The sequence below is a fragment of the Diabrotica undecimpunctata genome, chromosome 6 (genome assembly GCF_040954645.1).
Source record: "Diabrotica undecimpunctata isolate CICGRU chromosome 6, icDiaUnde3, whole genome shotgun sequence".
NCBI lineage: Eukaryota > Metazoa > Arthropoda > Insecta > Coleoptera > Chrysomelidae > Diabrotica > Diabrotica undecimpunctata.
Genome location: NC_092808.1, coordinates 159,747,770 through 159,763,443, shown reverse-complemented (window position 1 = coordinate 159,763,443; position 15,674 = coordinate 159,747,770). Strand labels below are relative to the sequence as shown.

At 32.1% G+C, this 15,674-nt stretch overlaps 2 protein-coding genes across 2 annotated transcripts in view; both read right to left on the bottom strand.

Annotated features, from left to right (window-relative positions):
- Positions 1-15,674, bottom strand: part of Csgalnact (Chondroitin sulfate N-acetylgalactosaminyltransferase) — a 525,789-nt gene that overhangs the window by 452,494 nt on the left and 57,621 nt on the right. The gene's annotated exons all lie outside the window — the stretch shown is intronic.
- On the bottom strand, positions 12,120-15,643 carry LOC140444690 (uncharacterized). The gene is made up of 3 exons (XM_072536453.1): positions 14,603-15,643; positions 13,865-14,157; positions 12,120-12,229 (listed from the first exon to the last, which is right to left on the bottom strand). Exons 1-3 carry the CDS (start codon positions 15,613-15,615, stop codon positions 12,120-12,122), a joined length of 1,416 nt encoding a protein of 471 aa, XP_072392554.1. The 5' UTR covers positions 15,616-15,643.

Sequence of the window (15,674 nt, the reverse complement as noted above, 5' to 3'; positions counted from 1 at the left end):
TTTTCCGTATGATGGCCACCGAACAATTTCCTTTTATGTATGTAATTTCTCGAAAATTCCCACGAGAAAATTTCAGCGAATTCCGTCACGGTGTCCATTAGAGAAAGAGTGGCTACGGGATGTCCACTAGACACGGTGTATGCATTTGTAAATCAAAATCGATAAAAGTATATAATGTAATGGATATTTATTTGCATATATATATATATATATATATATATATATATATATATATATATATATATATATATATATATATATATATATATATATATATAACTGTTTTGGATGGGTTGGAGTCAATAAAAGGGCTATTGGTTAACTATTTTTTTATTCTCGAGCTTTCAATTGTGTTTACAATTATTATCAAGAGCTAAAAAAGACAAAATACTTACAAGGTTGAACTAAAAAGAAAAAACAATTTTTTGTTAACTTACCAAATAAAAATTAGTTTGGTAAGTAAAAATTACTGCTTACATCTTCAAAATATTTAATACAAAAATGTTTTAATCTAATAAATTTTTCTCCGAAAATTTTTATAACTTTGAAAACATTTTTTTTAATATAAAAATAATTGAATTTATAAATAAGTTCAAATAGCAACCAATTACAAATAGTCTCAATGTCATAAATGCCAACATAAAATTTTTATTTTTGACAATTATATTGCCAAAAGTAAAATTTCGTTTAAACATTCTTTTTTGTTTAGTAACAAAAAGAAGAATATTTATTCACCGTTGACAGATGTCTGAAAGAATGTGACAGATATATGGAGAATTAAATATGACATTTTACAAGTTTTATATATAAATCATAAAGAAAGAATATAATTATAAATTTTGCTTAAATTTTGAATTTCTGATATTTTGTTTAAACTATTATCATTTTTGCTAATACAAACCATTTCCAAAAAAGTCCTTTTAAATTTATTACTTTCACTACATAAAATTTTAATGTTATCAAAATCCATAATATGGTCTTTATCGATTACATGTTCTGCCAAAGCACAAGATGATTTTTTAATTCTGCAATCACTTTTGTGAGAAATAATGCGATTTGAAAGATTTCTTCCGGTCTCACCAACATATTCAGCCTCACACCGAGTACAACTAATGCTGTATACTAAATTCGTTTTTTCAAATTTGTCTATAGGATATTTAGTTTTAAAAAAAAAAAAAAAAAAAAAAAAAAAAAAAAAAAAAAAAAAAAAAAAAAAGCATCCTATGTAGCATATCTGGAGGATAAGAGTTTTCAATTAGAATATTTTTTAATAATTGAAGATCTTCTTGTAGATAATCTGGATGAGAAAGTTTTAAAACACGTTCTTTTAATCCTGTTATAAGGTTCATTTTCATCTTATTTGGATGGTAAGAGTAATAGCTTATAAATCTATTACTACATATGGGTTTTCTGAACCATCTGGTTTTCAACATATTGTCTGTATTTCTTACAATTCTCATGTCAAGGAATGGTAGAGAATTATCTACCTCTTCCTCAACTGTAAATTGTATATGTTGATTATGACTGTTGAAAATGTTGAATGTTTCATAAATTTTGTGTTTAGGAAGTGCCAAAACTAAATCATCTACATATCTCTTAATAAAAGGAATGAAAAAAGTGCAATTACTGATACAATCACTGATAACATCATCCATGACATAGCTACTTAGAATGGGTGAAAGACTAGATCCCATAGGACTACCAAAAATTTGTTTATAAAATACACCATTAAATATAAAAATATTAGAATCAAAAACAAAGTTGATAAGTGTTTTGAAATGTAATAAGTCAATATTAGTGTGTTGTGAAATCTCATTCCAATGTTTTTCAACACTACTTATGATTAAATCTAAAGGCAAATTAGTAAAAAGAGATGTTACATCAAAACTAACTAAAACATAATTTTGTGGTAATTGGAAATTATTAATGAAAGAACTAAAATCAAATGAATCTTTAATGTAAAAATTGTTGTTTAAATTATAAGCATTAGTTAAGATGTCAGTGAGGAGCTGTGCTATTGGTCCATTAGGAGGGCATAAAGATCAAACAATTGGTCTCATAGATAAAGTTAGTTTATGTATTTTTGGCAGAGCATAAAACCGTGGAGCAATAGAATTATAAATTTTGAGCTCTTTTGCTTTTTTATTATCAATAAATTTTTTTATGTTTAATTTAGATACTAGACAATTTGCTTTTTGTTGCAAAGTACAAACAGGACTCCTTCTAAGTGTAGTGTAATACTTAGTATCATTTAAGAGTTCTCCAGTTTTTTGTAGATAATCCTCTTTGTACATTACAACAGTTACGTTACCTTTATCGCTTTTGACAATATAGATTTCAGGATGGTTTTTAAGAAAAAGTTTAGTTTGCATATAGTATTTATTTAAAAAATGATCTTTGACTTCTTTATGCAAAAAGTTTGTAATAATGTTTGTACATTTAGATCTAACAACATCCTTTTGACTATCATTAAGTGATATATATCTCTTTTTACTAATTTGCCTTTAGATTTAATCATAAGTAGTGTTGAAAAACATTGGAATGAGATTTCACAACACACTAATATTGACTTATTACATTTCAAAACACTTATCAACTTTGTTTTTGATTCTAATATTTTTATATTTAATGGTGTATTTTATAAACAAATTTTTTGTAGTCCTATGGGATCTAGTCTTTCACCCATTCTAAGTAGCTATGTCATGGATGATGTTATCAGTGATTGTATCAGTAATTGCACTTTTTTCATTCCTTTTATTAAGAGATATGTAGATGATTTAGTTTTGGCACTTCCTAAACACAAAATTCATTAAACATTCAACATTTTCAACAGTCATAATCAACATATACAATTTACAGTTGAGGAAGAGGTAGATAATTCTCTACCATTCCTTGACATGAGAATTGTAAGAAATACAGACAATATGTTGAACACCAGATGGTTCAGAAAACCCATATGTAGTAATAGATTTATAAGCTATTACTCTCACCATCCAAATAAGATGAAAATGAACCTTATAACAGGATTAAAAGAACGTGTTTTAAAACTTTCTCATCCAGATTATCTACAAGAAGATCTTCAATTATTAAAAAATATTCTAATTGAAAACTCTTATCCTCCAGATATGCTACATTTTTCTAATATTGGTAATATAAATAATTTAACACCATTTTTTGCTCAATCTCAAAACATTGTATCTAACAATCAGAACATCTATTATCATTCACTACCTTTTATACCATCATTAACACCTAAATTAATACAAACACTAAAGGTTATTGACAATATAAAAATAGCAACAAAGAACATCAAAACTATTCCATCCTTATATTCTAAAACTAAATATCCTATAGACAAATTTGAAAAAACGAATTTAGTATACAGCATTAGTTGTACGCAGTGTGAGGCTGAATATGTTGGTGAGACCGGAAGAAATTGTTCAAATCGCATTATTTCTCACAAAAGTGATTGCAGAATTAAAAAACCATCTTGTGCTTTGGCAGAACATGTAATCGATAAAGACCATATTATGGATTTTGATAACATTAAAATTTTATGTAGTGAAAGTAATAAATTTAAAAGGACTTTTTTGGAAATGGTTTGTATTAGCAAAAATGATAATAGTTTAAACAAAAGATCAGAAATTCAAAATTTAAGCAAAATTTATAATTATATTCTTTTCTTATGATTTATATATAAAACTTGTAAAATGTCATATTTAATTCTCCATATATCTGTCACATTTCTTTCAGACATCTGTCAACGGTGAATAAATCTTCTTCTTTTTGTTACTAAACAAAAAAGAATGTTTAAACGAAATTTTACTTTTGGCAATATAATTGTCAAAAATAAAAATTTTATGTTGGCATTTATGACATTGAGGCTATTTGTAATTGGTTGCTATTTGAACTTATTTATAAATTCAATTATTTTTATATTAAAAAAATGTTTTCAAAATTATAAAAATTTTCGGAGAAACATTTATTAGATTAAAACATTTTTGTATTAAATATTTTGAAGATGTAAGCAGTAATTTTTACTTACCAAACTAATTTTTATTTGGTAAGTTAACAAAAATTGTTTTTTCTTTTTAGTTCAACCTTGTAAGTATTTTGTCTTTTTTAGCTCTTGATAATAATTGTAAACACAATTGAAAGCTCGAGAATTAAAAAAAAATAGTTAACCAATAGCCCTTTTATTGACTCCAACCCATCCAAAACAGTTATATATATATATAAATATATATATATATATATATATATATATATATATATATATATATATATATATATATATATTGGAAATTGTTTATCCTACTAGAGTGACTTAAAACATTGAAGAAGGAACATAATACGAAACCAATCCCGGACTGTATCAATTATCTTAAGAGCCATATTCCGGACGAAGGGGTTGTGAAGACAGGGTAAAGTATAAACCCCATCTCGCTTATAATTCAGGATATGTCCTCCTTGGAATGGATACAGGAGGCCTTTAAGAATTCGGATTCCCCTCTACATCACTGAGAATGTTTCATAGATTTACCCCTCGAGATTCACAATCTTGATTACGGTTAATCTATAGGGTGGACAACTAGATGGATATAAAATTGTCAAAGGAAATTTCGTAATGAAAATGTCACCAATTGATATTTGTTTTGTGAAGATTTGATACCGATTTTTTAAATAAAATCGTATTTTACAATAAGACTCAAATTAATCCTAATGGGGATCGTATGGGTAAAACAATAATTTGTTTTTGGTTTGGTTTCTGTGTATGCTAACTGAGATGAGTGGAGCAGCTTTGATGGCAATAGTATCTGTTAGTACGACAAATTTATGCTTGCATCGGAGAACTTAATATCCACAGGGTAGAGGAATTTGTTTCGGACGAGAAATCTATTGGATTTTGGGAGCAGATCTAAAGCAGGTTGTAGCAGTCACAACTGCTAACATATAATTAATTAATATAATTTATTATTAAAATCCTAAAACCCCTCAGAATCCCGTTTATGAAACGTTTATGGGCAATAGACGATACGATGCGCAAGTGTAATCAACTAAAGTGGTCAAGAGTCGCTCGTCTAAAGTCAGTTTTGGCCAGCAACTCACACAGAGAGGTTTATTTTTTCAAGCCTTTACCGGCACTTTTCGTCTTAAAATCGGGTAGAAAATCTGGGATTGGATTTAATATTTTCCCCGAACATCAAGGGAGGAATTGGAACAACATAATATGATAAAGAATCTTGATTGAAAAACCCGGCTTCCAAATCTGCCGAAATGATTATTTAAAACCCAGGTGAGCAATTAAATCATTTAGTTTTATAGGCCTATCATTTTATTGATATTTTTATTGTCTTTTAAAATATTAACAGTGTAAAATCCGAGTTTTCTTATATGTATCATGTGGCCTTGAGCTTAGATCGTAAATTTATCGGACACCTAATTAGGTTTTTTCTGTTTTTTTGTATACCTACTCGGTATAAAAACTTTCATGCCTAATTTACTAGATATTCTTTAAATGCGCAGACGCAATAAATAGACAGGATGACAGTCAGCTGATGAAATAAAATGTTTGTTTATTGTGGTAATTCGATGTAAGAGTATGTGTTGACAGTCATCTTTGGGTGCCTTGATGTTTCTCTAAATGTTATTTTTTGTAGATTTCACCCGATTAGGATAACGATTAATATTAGGATTAGTTTAACCAAACACCTACTTCAACCCATTGGTCAAAGTAGGGTCTAGCGATATCCACATTTGGTATTATTTCTTAAGTCCGCCTGAGTTTTCTGATGGATAAATTGAGTAGCTTATCGGATGACACTGCCGGTCACAAGCCCGGATAAGAGAGGAGGGTCCCTAAGGTGAGGTTAGCCACCTACCTGGGGTGAAGAATCCATACTGGCTCACAGAACTGAAGATACAGCCTCGGATACCGGACGGAACTATCAGATGACGACACGCTCTATGACAACGGAAAAACGAATTGGTAAACGAAAACCTAAACACCCCATCACAAGAATACAAACAAAGAAAAAAGGCCAAGGAACATCAAAATATGGACAGCTTACACTCATATACAGCGGAAAAGCTAAACATGAAAGAGCACATTCAGGAGTCGGAATTTTGCTGCACGATAAATACACGCAAAGTATCGAAGATATCGAATACATCAACGATAAGTTATTAGGAATCTCTATAAAAATGCGTAACATCACAACACACCTGATAAGTACATATGCCCCAGACATATCTAAGCCCACAGCAGAAACTGAAAATTTCTATCAGCAACTACAAAACACCGTAGATAACATAAATGCTAAACACAAAATTATCGTATTCGGGGATCTTAATGCACGGATCGGAAACGATGTCATACCAGGTATAAAACAAAAGTACAACGAAGAAATAATTAATGAAAACGGCGAAGCACTAGTAGACTTTTGCGCTAGAAATTAAATGAGAATCAACAACACATACTTTCCTCATAAAGATCAACATAAATACACTTTTAACAATAATCGAGGCCAACGATCAATGAAAGATTTAATAATCACAAATCGAGTGATAACACCGTCACAAATACTTGATGTCAGAGCCCTAACATCTGCTAACCTGGGAACCATCCCAACCTTGTTTTATGCAAGATGCTACTAGAACGTCCACAACGAAACAGAAAACCCCCAATGCTCATCGAAAAACACAATATAGAGTCGCTAGCAACAGAGAGTACAAAACTCCTTTATAAAAACAGGATAACCAGCAAACTAAAAGAGATCAAGTTACAACCAGAATGGGGAGTAGAAGATACTTGGCAGCAGAAAAAGCAATTGGGAAGCGGAAAATTAACACGAGGGCGATAAACCACACCAAACCGTGGTTTTGTCGAGGTAAAAGAACTCTCTGAATTAAAACGCAAATGCTACCTGAGATATAAAAGCACACAATCGGAAGAAGCTCTCGCAGAATATGTCCAAGTAAGAAACGAAGTAAACGCAAGAATAAAATCAATCAAAGAAGAACATTGGGCTAAATTCACCAGCGACATGGATTACGACCTACATGGTGCCCAAAAGAAAGTATGGTAAAAGCTAGTTAACGAGTTTGTGCAGACCTAGGGAGTAGCTATAGAGACATGGCAATAGCATTTTAAGGAGCTATATGATGCTGAAGAAACGCTGAATATAAACGAATACGAAGCAGATATTGCTACGAAGTGCTACAATCAATGACGAAGAGGTAAAAGTAAACATCAAGAAGCTTAAAAACAGAAAATCACCAAGAACAGATGGTATACCCAATGAACTCTTAAAATATGGAAGCCCTGAACTTGCAAGTAAACTGTCACAACTATTTAACAAAATCTTAAATGACACAGAAACACCAGAAGAATGGCATAAGAGCATCACAATCCCCATATTTAAAAGAGGACAAAAAACTTGCCCACAAAACTACAGAGGAATAACCCCCTTAAATACAACGATGAAACTTTTCACGAGTATTTTCAAGGACAAATTGGAAAGGCAAATCACTAATGCTGAAGAACAACAAGGTTTTACAAGAGGGCAGTCTATAACAGATGCAGTATTCATAATAAAACAAATAAATGAAAAAGCTATAGAGTTCGGCATGCCAGCGTATATTTGCTTCATTGATCTGACGAAGGCGTTTGATAGGGTTCGCCTGGAAGACATTCTAAATATATTAATAGAAAATAAAACACCGACCAATATAACAAAGATAGTCATAACCTAAATAACAACAATGTAACCAAAGTTAAAGCAGAAGACCAATTCAGTGAAAATATTCCAACACCGGAAGGAATTAGACAAGGGGACAGTTTAAGCCCTTTCTTGTTTAACCAACTCATGGGCAAAATTATAAACAAAGTAACATCTCTCAATCTCGGATACAGAATGGGCAACAAAAGAATTGGTATGATATGTTACGCATATGATGCAGCAATTATTGCCGAATCAGAAGTTCTTTCAAATAAGCCGCCAACTAAATTTCTACCAACAAAACTAAATGTATGACAATAGCAAAAGATCCGCTCAGATGTAAGCTAGTGGTTGAGAACAACCACATAGAACATGTGATGCAATTCAGATATCTGGGCATAGATATGTCAAGCACACACGACCCAGTAAAGGACCTAAGGAGTCAGATCACCAAAGCATCCGCATGGTCGGGATGTCTGCGGCAGATAGTCTGGTCAAATCCGTATATGTCACAGATAGTAAAATTAGAATCTACAAGACTTGCATACGACCGATCATGACATATGGCATAGAAGTGCGAGAAGATACCAACAAAACGAAACAGATGCTAAGGGTTTCCGAAATGAAAAAAAGAACAATAGTGGGCAAAACAAGAAGAGACAGGGTGAGAAATACAAACGTCAAAGAGCAGTGCAAAATTCAAGATATTGTAAGATGGGGAAGGAAGTCTAACAGGATGTGGTACAATCATGTAAGAGGAATGGATGAGAATAGATTCCCAAAAATTGCCCTCGAAAACAACCCGCCCGGTTCAAGACCTCCCGGAAGACCACCTAAAAGATAAGAATAATTGGCAATCTACCTCCCAGGAAATTAACCACAGGCAGCTTCAGAATTAAACAGATCGAAAGATCTCCAAGAAGTAGAAGAAGAAGAAGATATTATTTTTTATTTGTGTAATAAACTTGCTTATAAGATATTTAATCAATATATTGAAATTATTTTTTGTTTATTTGACATTTCTTTTATATTTCTTTTATTTCTGTTACATATGAAAACCCTGACATACTATTTAAACAAGTGAATTAAAATTTGGCGTCTGTAATTAAAAATTCTGAGATATAATAGAATAGAATACTAATTGAATCAATTAACGTTTTGTTTTTTATAAATTTATTGAACTTGAATTAATTATTTTAGTTATTAATTTTTTTTGAAAACAAAAAAATTAATAGCTATTTTTGATGATTTTCTTGTCGTCAGATCTCGTCTCTGATAACACGTTTTTATGGTAAACTTTTCGCTCTACTTTACTAATTAGACCCATCGTTCCTTTTTCTTTTTATAACGCCTTAAATAATAATAAATTTTAAAAAAATAAGTGAGGTATACCGAGGATAATCCGCCAGATATATTCAAAATCCATCTTATGCTAGCTATACCTAATCTGAACCTTCCTGTATTAACAAACAATATGTGAACACGGCACAACTACCTTCCCAAGATGACTCATGTTTCATATGGGGATTATGAAGGTGAAACAGACCATATAATACAGGGAAACTTCGGTGATTATGAAGTTTTGAGAGTTGTAATTTAACTTCGCGTATCTGCTCCCTTTTTACCCCCTCCGTGCAGTCATTGTTTCAACTGAAACTGAATTGTAATTAGTCTTAACAAGTTGTAAAATTTTAGCAGCAACTGGGAATTGTTTTCGTATAGAATTTCTTACACGACATTGCTCCATTGTAAGGCTGAATTATAATACTAAAGGTTTGGGTTTACGCAGGGACAATACTGTTTCAGACAGTTCCAAGACTGTTTGTGATAAAAGTCAGAGAAATTTATTGGAATTACACAGAGAAATAAAAAAAATAAGATACAAGATAGCTGCAAAGTTATATTAAATTTTTATATATTATCTTTATTAGATTTCGTTTATTTCTTAACTTTTTTTTCACGAGCAGTATTATACATATTTACTAATATTTGCACTTGTCTCATATCCTTTACATTGTCAAATGAAATGAACAACTTTGTCAGATACTCATATAACTCATTATATCTGTTATTACGTTATAAACAGAACGAGATAATCCCATTTGATCGAAATATCTACCGAATAGATCGCACCTAGAAAGGTCATCGTATTTGTGACCAATGTGAAACACGTAATCTATTTTCAATCACATATCTATGCAGCGGGGGCTAACATTCTCCTCTCCAATGATTCGACGTAATGGAAACCGCACGGTGAACACTAGCACCAGCTGCACTCAATACCTAGCCACGCCATTTCGTATTACGCCGATTCTTTATCAGAAAATACATCTCCGCTATTTTGAATTCAAATTCCCTCAATGACAGGTATCGTACGGCAATTTTTTTATCGCGTGAATGAAGTAATGAGGAAAATCACGAACGCGAAACGAAATCATATTCTTTATTTGACTTTTCGTCCTTCATACAACAGTGGATGTTTTCGAAATATTAAAATCTGAATTTGGAGGCCAAAATTTTTTAAAAATAGTGTATAATTAATGCCTTAACCATAAATGCGAATTATCGGGATATACAATCAATTGGGATCCTTATAATTAGTCACAAAAACTTTATAATTCGTGAACTCCAAGATAAAATTTCCTTCTTTTAAAACAATATAGTAAAAAATGTAAACAAGCAATTTCCTTTTCCCTGCTCAATTTAAAGTAGTTGAAAATAGTTAGAAAGATATTATTCGTGTTATACATAATGCTGTAAATCAACAAAAAATGTCAGGCAGTCAAAAATGAAGGCGTCAATATTCTTTGGAGGAAAGGAAGGGGACAAATCGGTAAAGACCGTTATAAAATTTATATCTGCATGCCATGCGACTTAAACCACAAACAAACCGGTGCAGTAGTATCAAAGAGTCCCTTTAAAAAGTGTTTTTAAAGTTAAAAATGATTTAAAGATTATTCATTACAATGCTCAATCATTGGGTAACTCTTTTCTTGATTTTGAAGTACTACTCAATGATATTTTAGCTGATTGTTTATGTCTTGATGAGTACTGGCTTGTATCTGACGATACACAAACTATATGTTTTCTCTAGAAGATGGTTACTAGATTCTGTAGGACGGTCAAATCTCATGAAGGTGTACGTATATATATATATATATATATATATATATATATATTACGTATATATATATATATATATATATATATATATATATATATATATATATATATATATATATTAAATGGCCAAATATATGGCCTAGGAGGACAAATTCGTTAAACTTCCCGTGCTCGAATCGGTATCAATAAAGTGTTATGATCATTTCGGCCTAGCCCAGCCTCATCAGACACTTTGGGCTGATACAAATTCAAACTCGGAAAGTCCAACGAATGTCTCCCAAAACTTCACTACAACAGTAGTTAGCTACAAAGGCGCCACCTGCTTTGGCGGCCGTGAACGAAAACGATATGATAATATCGTTTTCTGTCCTCTGCGCTATGCGAAATGTGTAAAAGATATAATCTTTTAGCGAAAGCCGCTATCGCTTTATTAAATTAAATGGCCAAATATATGGCCTAGGAGGACAAATTCGTTAAACTTCCCGTGCTCGAATCGGTATCAATAAAGTGTTATGATCATTTCGGCCTAGCCCAGCCTCATCAGACACTTTGGGCTGATACAAATTCAAACTCGGAAAGTCCAACGAATGTCTCCCAAAACTTCACTACAACAGTAGTTAGCTACAAAGGCGCCACCTGCTTTGGCGGCCGTGAACGAAAACGATATGATAATATTATCTATTATCATATCGTTTTCGTTCACGGCCGCCAAAGCAGGTGGCGCCTTTGTAGCTAACTACTGTTGTAGTGAAGTTTTGGGAGACATTCGTTGGACTTTCCGAGTTTGAATTTGTATCAGCCCAAAGTGTCTGATGAGGCTGGGCTAGGCCGAAATGATCATAACACTTTATTGATACCGATTCGAGCACGGGAAGTTTAACGAATTTGTCCTCCTAGGCCATATATTTGGCCATTTAATTTAATAAAGCGATAGCGGCTTTCGCTAAAAGATTATATCTTTTACATATATATATATATATATATATATATATATATATATATATATATATATATATGCATTTGCTACCCATACACCTCCGATTGCTATATCCTTAGTTCGAGTTTGCCTCCGATTTTACGGGTTCGCCTCCGAAATCGGAGGCGAACACGTACACTCATGTTTCTTGTGCATTTAGTTGCTAACTCGTCTGTATAAGGCGTTTGACAATTTTTTAACTAGAGGCAAAATCGAGTCAAAATCATCTCTCGATATACATTTTAGTGTACCGTATCTGGCGTCAGAGGCGCAGCTTGTTACACGTGTATACTCTGTCGTTAGCCAAAGGTAGACGCCGCCTCCGATATACACGCTATGTTCAGCGGTTCACTTCGCCTCTTAGCGGTGGCAACATCGCAATAATTTAATCGCGTAATGTAGTCGGGACCTGATATACAATAATTATTATGAATAGTCATAAGAAACTGAAACGCTAATATTTATTGTTTCACTTTTGAGAACCGCGATAGAAATTGTCATGCAAGTATGCATTTGACTAAATAGGTATTGTTACGGGGTAATCTTAAATTTATCAGATCCTAAGTAGGTATCTATTTTATCTATTTATAAAATCGTGTAAGTTAGATTTAGAGGAAAAAGTGTAAGCCCGTGATTTAAATTAGAAAGTCTAAAAGGACAAGATTTAACATTTTTTACGCGTACATTGCTTTCAATAGTAATAGCACCTACATTATTATGAAGCATACTTTTATTGTAATAAACGTAACTTACAATTTTATGTTTTATTAACATTGTTCTTATTCTTATTCCTTTATTTTGATGTTAATGTTGCTCATATTATGCGTACAGTTTTTTTAAACTTCGGTACGTTTTTGGGTTTATCTAAAAGCATCGGCACGCACAACTTGTGGCAAAAGTGTTTGCTACACGTACCTCTCTGACCTGACAAAATTTTACGTTGTGAATAAATATGCGAGCTCCCTTGCTCATCCTTCCCAATCCCTTTTGGGATTTGGTGACATCATCAGGATTTTATAGTTTTTTTTATGATTTCTTTCCATCCTTTCCGGTCCTGGGCTAGTTCTTCGGCGTCATGTAACTCTTGGTTAATCAGTTTGATCCACCCGACGGTTTGGAGATCTTCTCCAAGATTTTTTCCCTTTAACTCTGCCCCCGATTATAAGTTTTTCCATCGTGCCTGTTCTTCTAGCAAATTGTCCAAAATACTCCAAATATCTCTGTTGTATTTGTTTAAGCAATATATCTTTTACTGTTTGAGTTATTTTAGCATCGATACATTAGTTCGATGATCATCCCAAGATATTCTTAACATACCGCGGTATCCTACATTTCATAAGCATCTATTTTTTTTCTATCCGCTTAGTTCAAGGTCCACGTTTCGGATGTATATGTAGCTATGTGAAAAATGAGTGCCCTTAGCAGCCGTAGTTTTTTGTGTATTGTTATGGTTGAATTTTTCTAAATTGTTACCAGTTTCATCATAGCTGTTCTTGCAATAGTCAACCTTCTACGTATCTCTTTGTTACATCCTCCTCGTTTGTTATTAGAGACCCCAGGCATATGAAACTATTTACTACTTCGAAGATTCCTTGCTAGGTTGACATATATGGTCTATTTTCTATCGGTGCTAAGATTAAAAACCATAATGTAAATTTAACAACTTTATTTAAACATTAAAGAAATTAATTGTAATAGAGCTTACAAAATATAAAACTATAACATTTAAAAAGTAATCTAGTGCCTAATATTAAAACTACTATAAAAGTAAAAAAATAGAACATTCAGTAATGTAGAATAAGTACCTAAGCTACCGCAAACGCCTAAAACACTGTATTTCTATAGCTATTATAAACAAAAGTTTTTACTTTAACCCAATCTAAATTTTTTAATAGGATGGGTTGTTCATCAATTAATGTTTGACATTCCTCTTTTTTTGGTGCAATTTTATTTTGAATATGACCTTTAAAATATGACTTAACACATTTTTTCTGTTTTTCTGTCCAACGTATTTTGATATTCTTCGCCTTCTTTTTAATCATACCTGAAGTACTGCAATCTTTCTTCTTATGCTTTTTCTGCTTAGTTGTTGTCTCGTTATCGCTATTGTCCCTGTCCAATACTTCACTGTCTTCACAAACATAATTATCTGGTCGATCGTTTGGTGGCTCAGATAGACTGTCATCATCGAAATTATCACATGGTTCGACCAAATCCTTGGTAGGATCAATATCAATATCTTCTAAAGACTTTGCCTTGTATTGAAGGCCCTGACCCTTATCGAATAACACAAGTATTTTTGACATCTTTGCCATTTGGTAAGCGCCCTGCGTTATTCTGCAAGCAAGTAACAAGAAAAAAAATCATTACAAATTTTTCAATGACGTAATTCAGACTAGAGGAAAAAATTATTAAAAATAATGTTTACCTTATATCGGATGTTAGAATTTCTATTCAGAGTACTACGTAGTCTAAAACTACTTTTATTACTGCTATTTCTATGTTATCTGACAAAACGCATACGACACGAACTGTCACTCAAATTATTGTCGTTGTGATTATTGTACAATTCTGCTGTTAACTTTTTTGCACCTCGGTATTTTGCTTCATATTTTACTTTGAATGAAAATTCTAATGAAAATCCGCTATTATTTACAAATGATTTATTTGAATAAAAAAATTTTTAAGTATTAATTAGTAGTAGCAAAAAATTTAACAAATTAATTTTTTTTTAATTAGTTGTTGAGCATTTTCAATGATATATATCAATAATATAACTTACTCGTAATATTCCCTGTGCGTCTTTTCGGTGTGTCCCATAAATTGTGCAAAATGAGCGTATTCTTCTTTCGATAAATTAATTAGTTGCATTACTGTTGCTATTTGTTTACGTAAGCGATTAGACGTCAGTGCTACAGGATTTTCTGCGCCACTTGCATTCGCAAATTTTTTGATGACGATATCTGCTCTAACCCACTGAGATTTAGAGCTAGGATAAGAAAACAGATACTGATTTTCCTTAGATAGCATGTTGGTTTCGTTTCTAATTTGCAGTGTTAAGTCGATATATGCTTGTACATTTTTTGGAAAGAGTATAATAATGGGTCTACTACCTTTTCCGCCAGCTACAACTCTCTTGTATGTATTTGATAAAAGCTTCTCAGATTCAGTTAGTTGCTCTAAGTACTCTGTTTGGTCAACACATGCGAAATTTTTTAAATATGAATCTATAGTTACATACTGAACATCTCCTATCCTCCTTCTATTAAACAGAATAGTTAGTGATAATGCAGAATCAACTACTTTCTTAAAAGCTTGTTGATTTGTCCAATCTTGCTGTAAGAGTTCAAAATTAGTTTCTGCGCAGTTTACAACGTGATTTCTAAATTTTATTATATCTTTTGTCAGAGGTAATAAAACTGGTTTATTCCACTTTTTTTCCGCAAGATCTTTCACAGCTAATGACGATATTTCAAAACTCCACTGACTATTCACTAACAACTTAAATCTCTTCAATTCTTTTAGTTTTGCGTCTTTATCGTTACACAAAATATCGGGGTGATCTTTCATTAACAAATGACTACACAAATCACATATTTGCTTTAGTGTAGTTCCCAAATGCATGGCCAAACTTGGAGCTTTATAGATTTTAGTTTCCTCGTTGTAACCGCTGATTAGTCTTGCACTTGCTACAACGGTATCAAAGAGCATAGGGTTTAATATGTCAAAAAAAGGTAAATTTTTCTTCTCGGTATGTCGGCGCATTTCAATTAGTAATCTAGAGCATTCCCTCATTTTATTAGAGCAAGCGATCGATATTTGAGCGCGCTTATGTTTTTTTAAGTAGTTTTCCC

Bases quoted from the DNA above. Each gene is read 5' to 3' on its own strand.
- LOC140444690 (XM_072536453.1), bottom strand. From the start codon at position 15,615: ATGAGGGAATGCTCTAGATTACTAATTGAAATGCGCCGACATACCGAG. The intron at 14,158-14,602 runs GTAAGTTATATT...ACTTGCTTGCAG, and splicing joins ACGCACAGGGAATATTACGA to AATAACGCAGGGCGCTTACC. The intron at 12,230-13,864 runs GTATGATTAAAA...ATTGTATATCAG, and splicing joins GAAAGATTGCAGTACTTCAG to GTCCCGACTACATTACGCGA.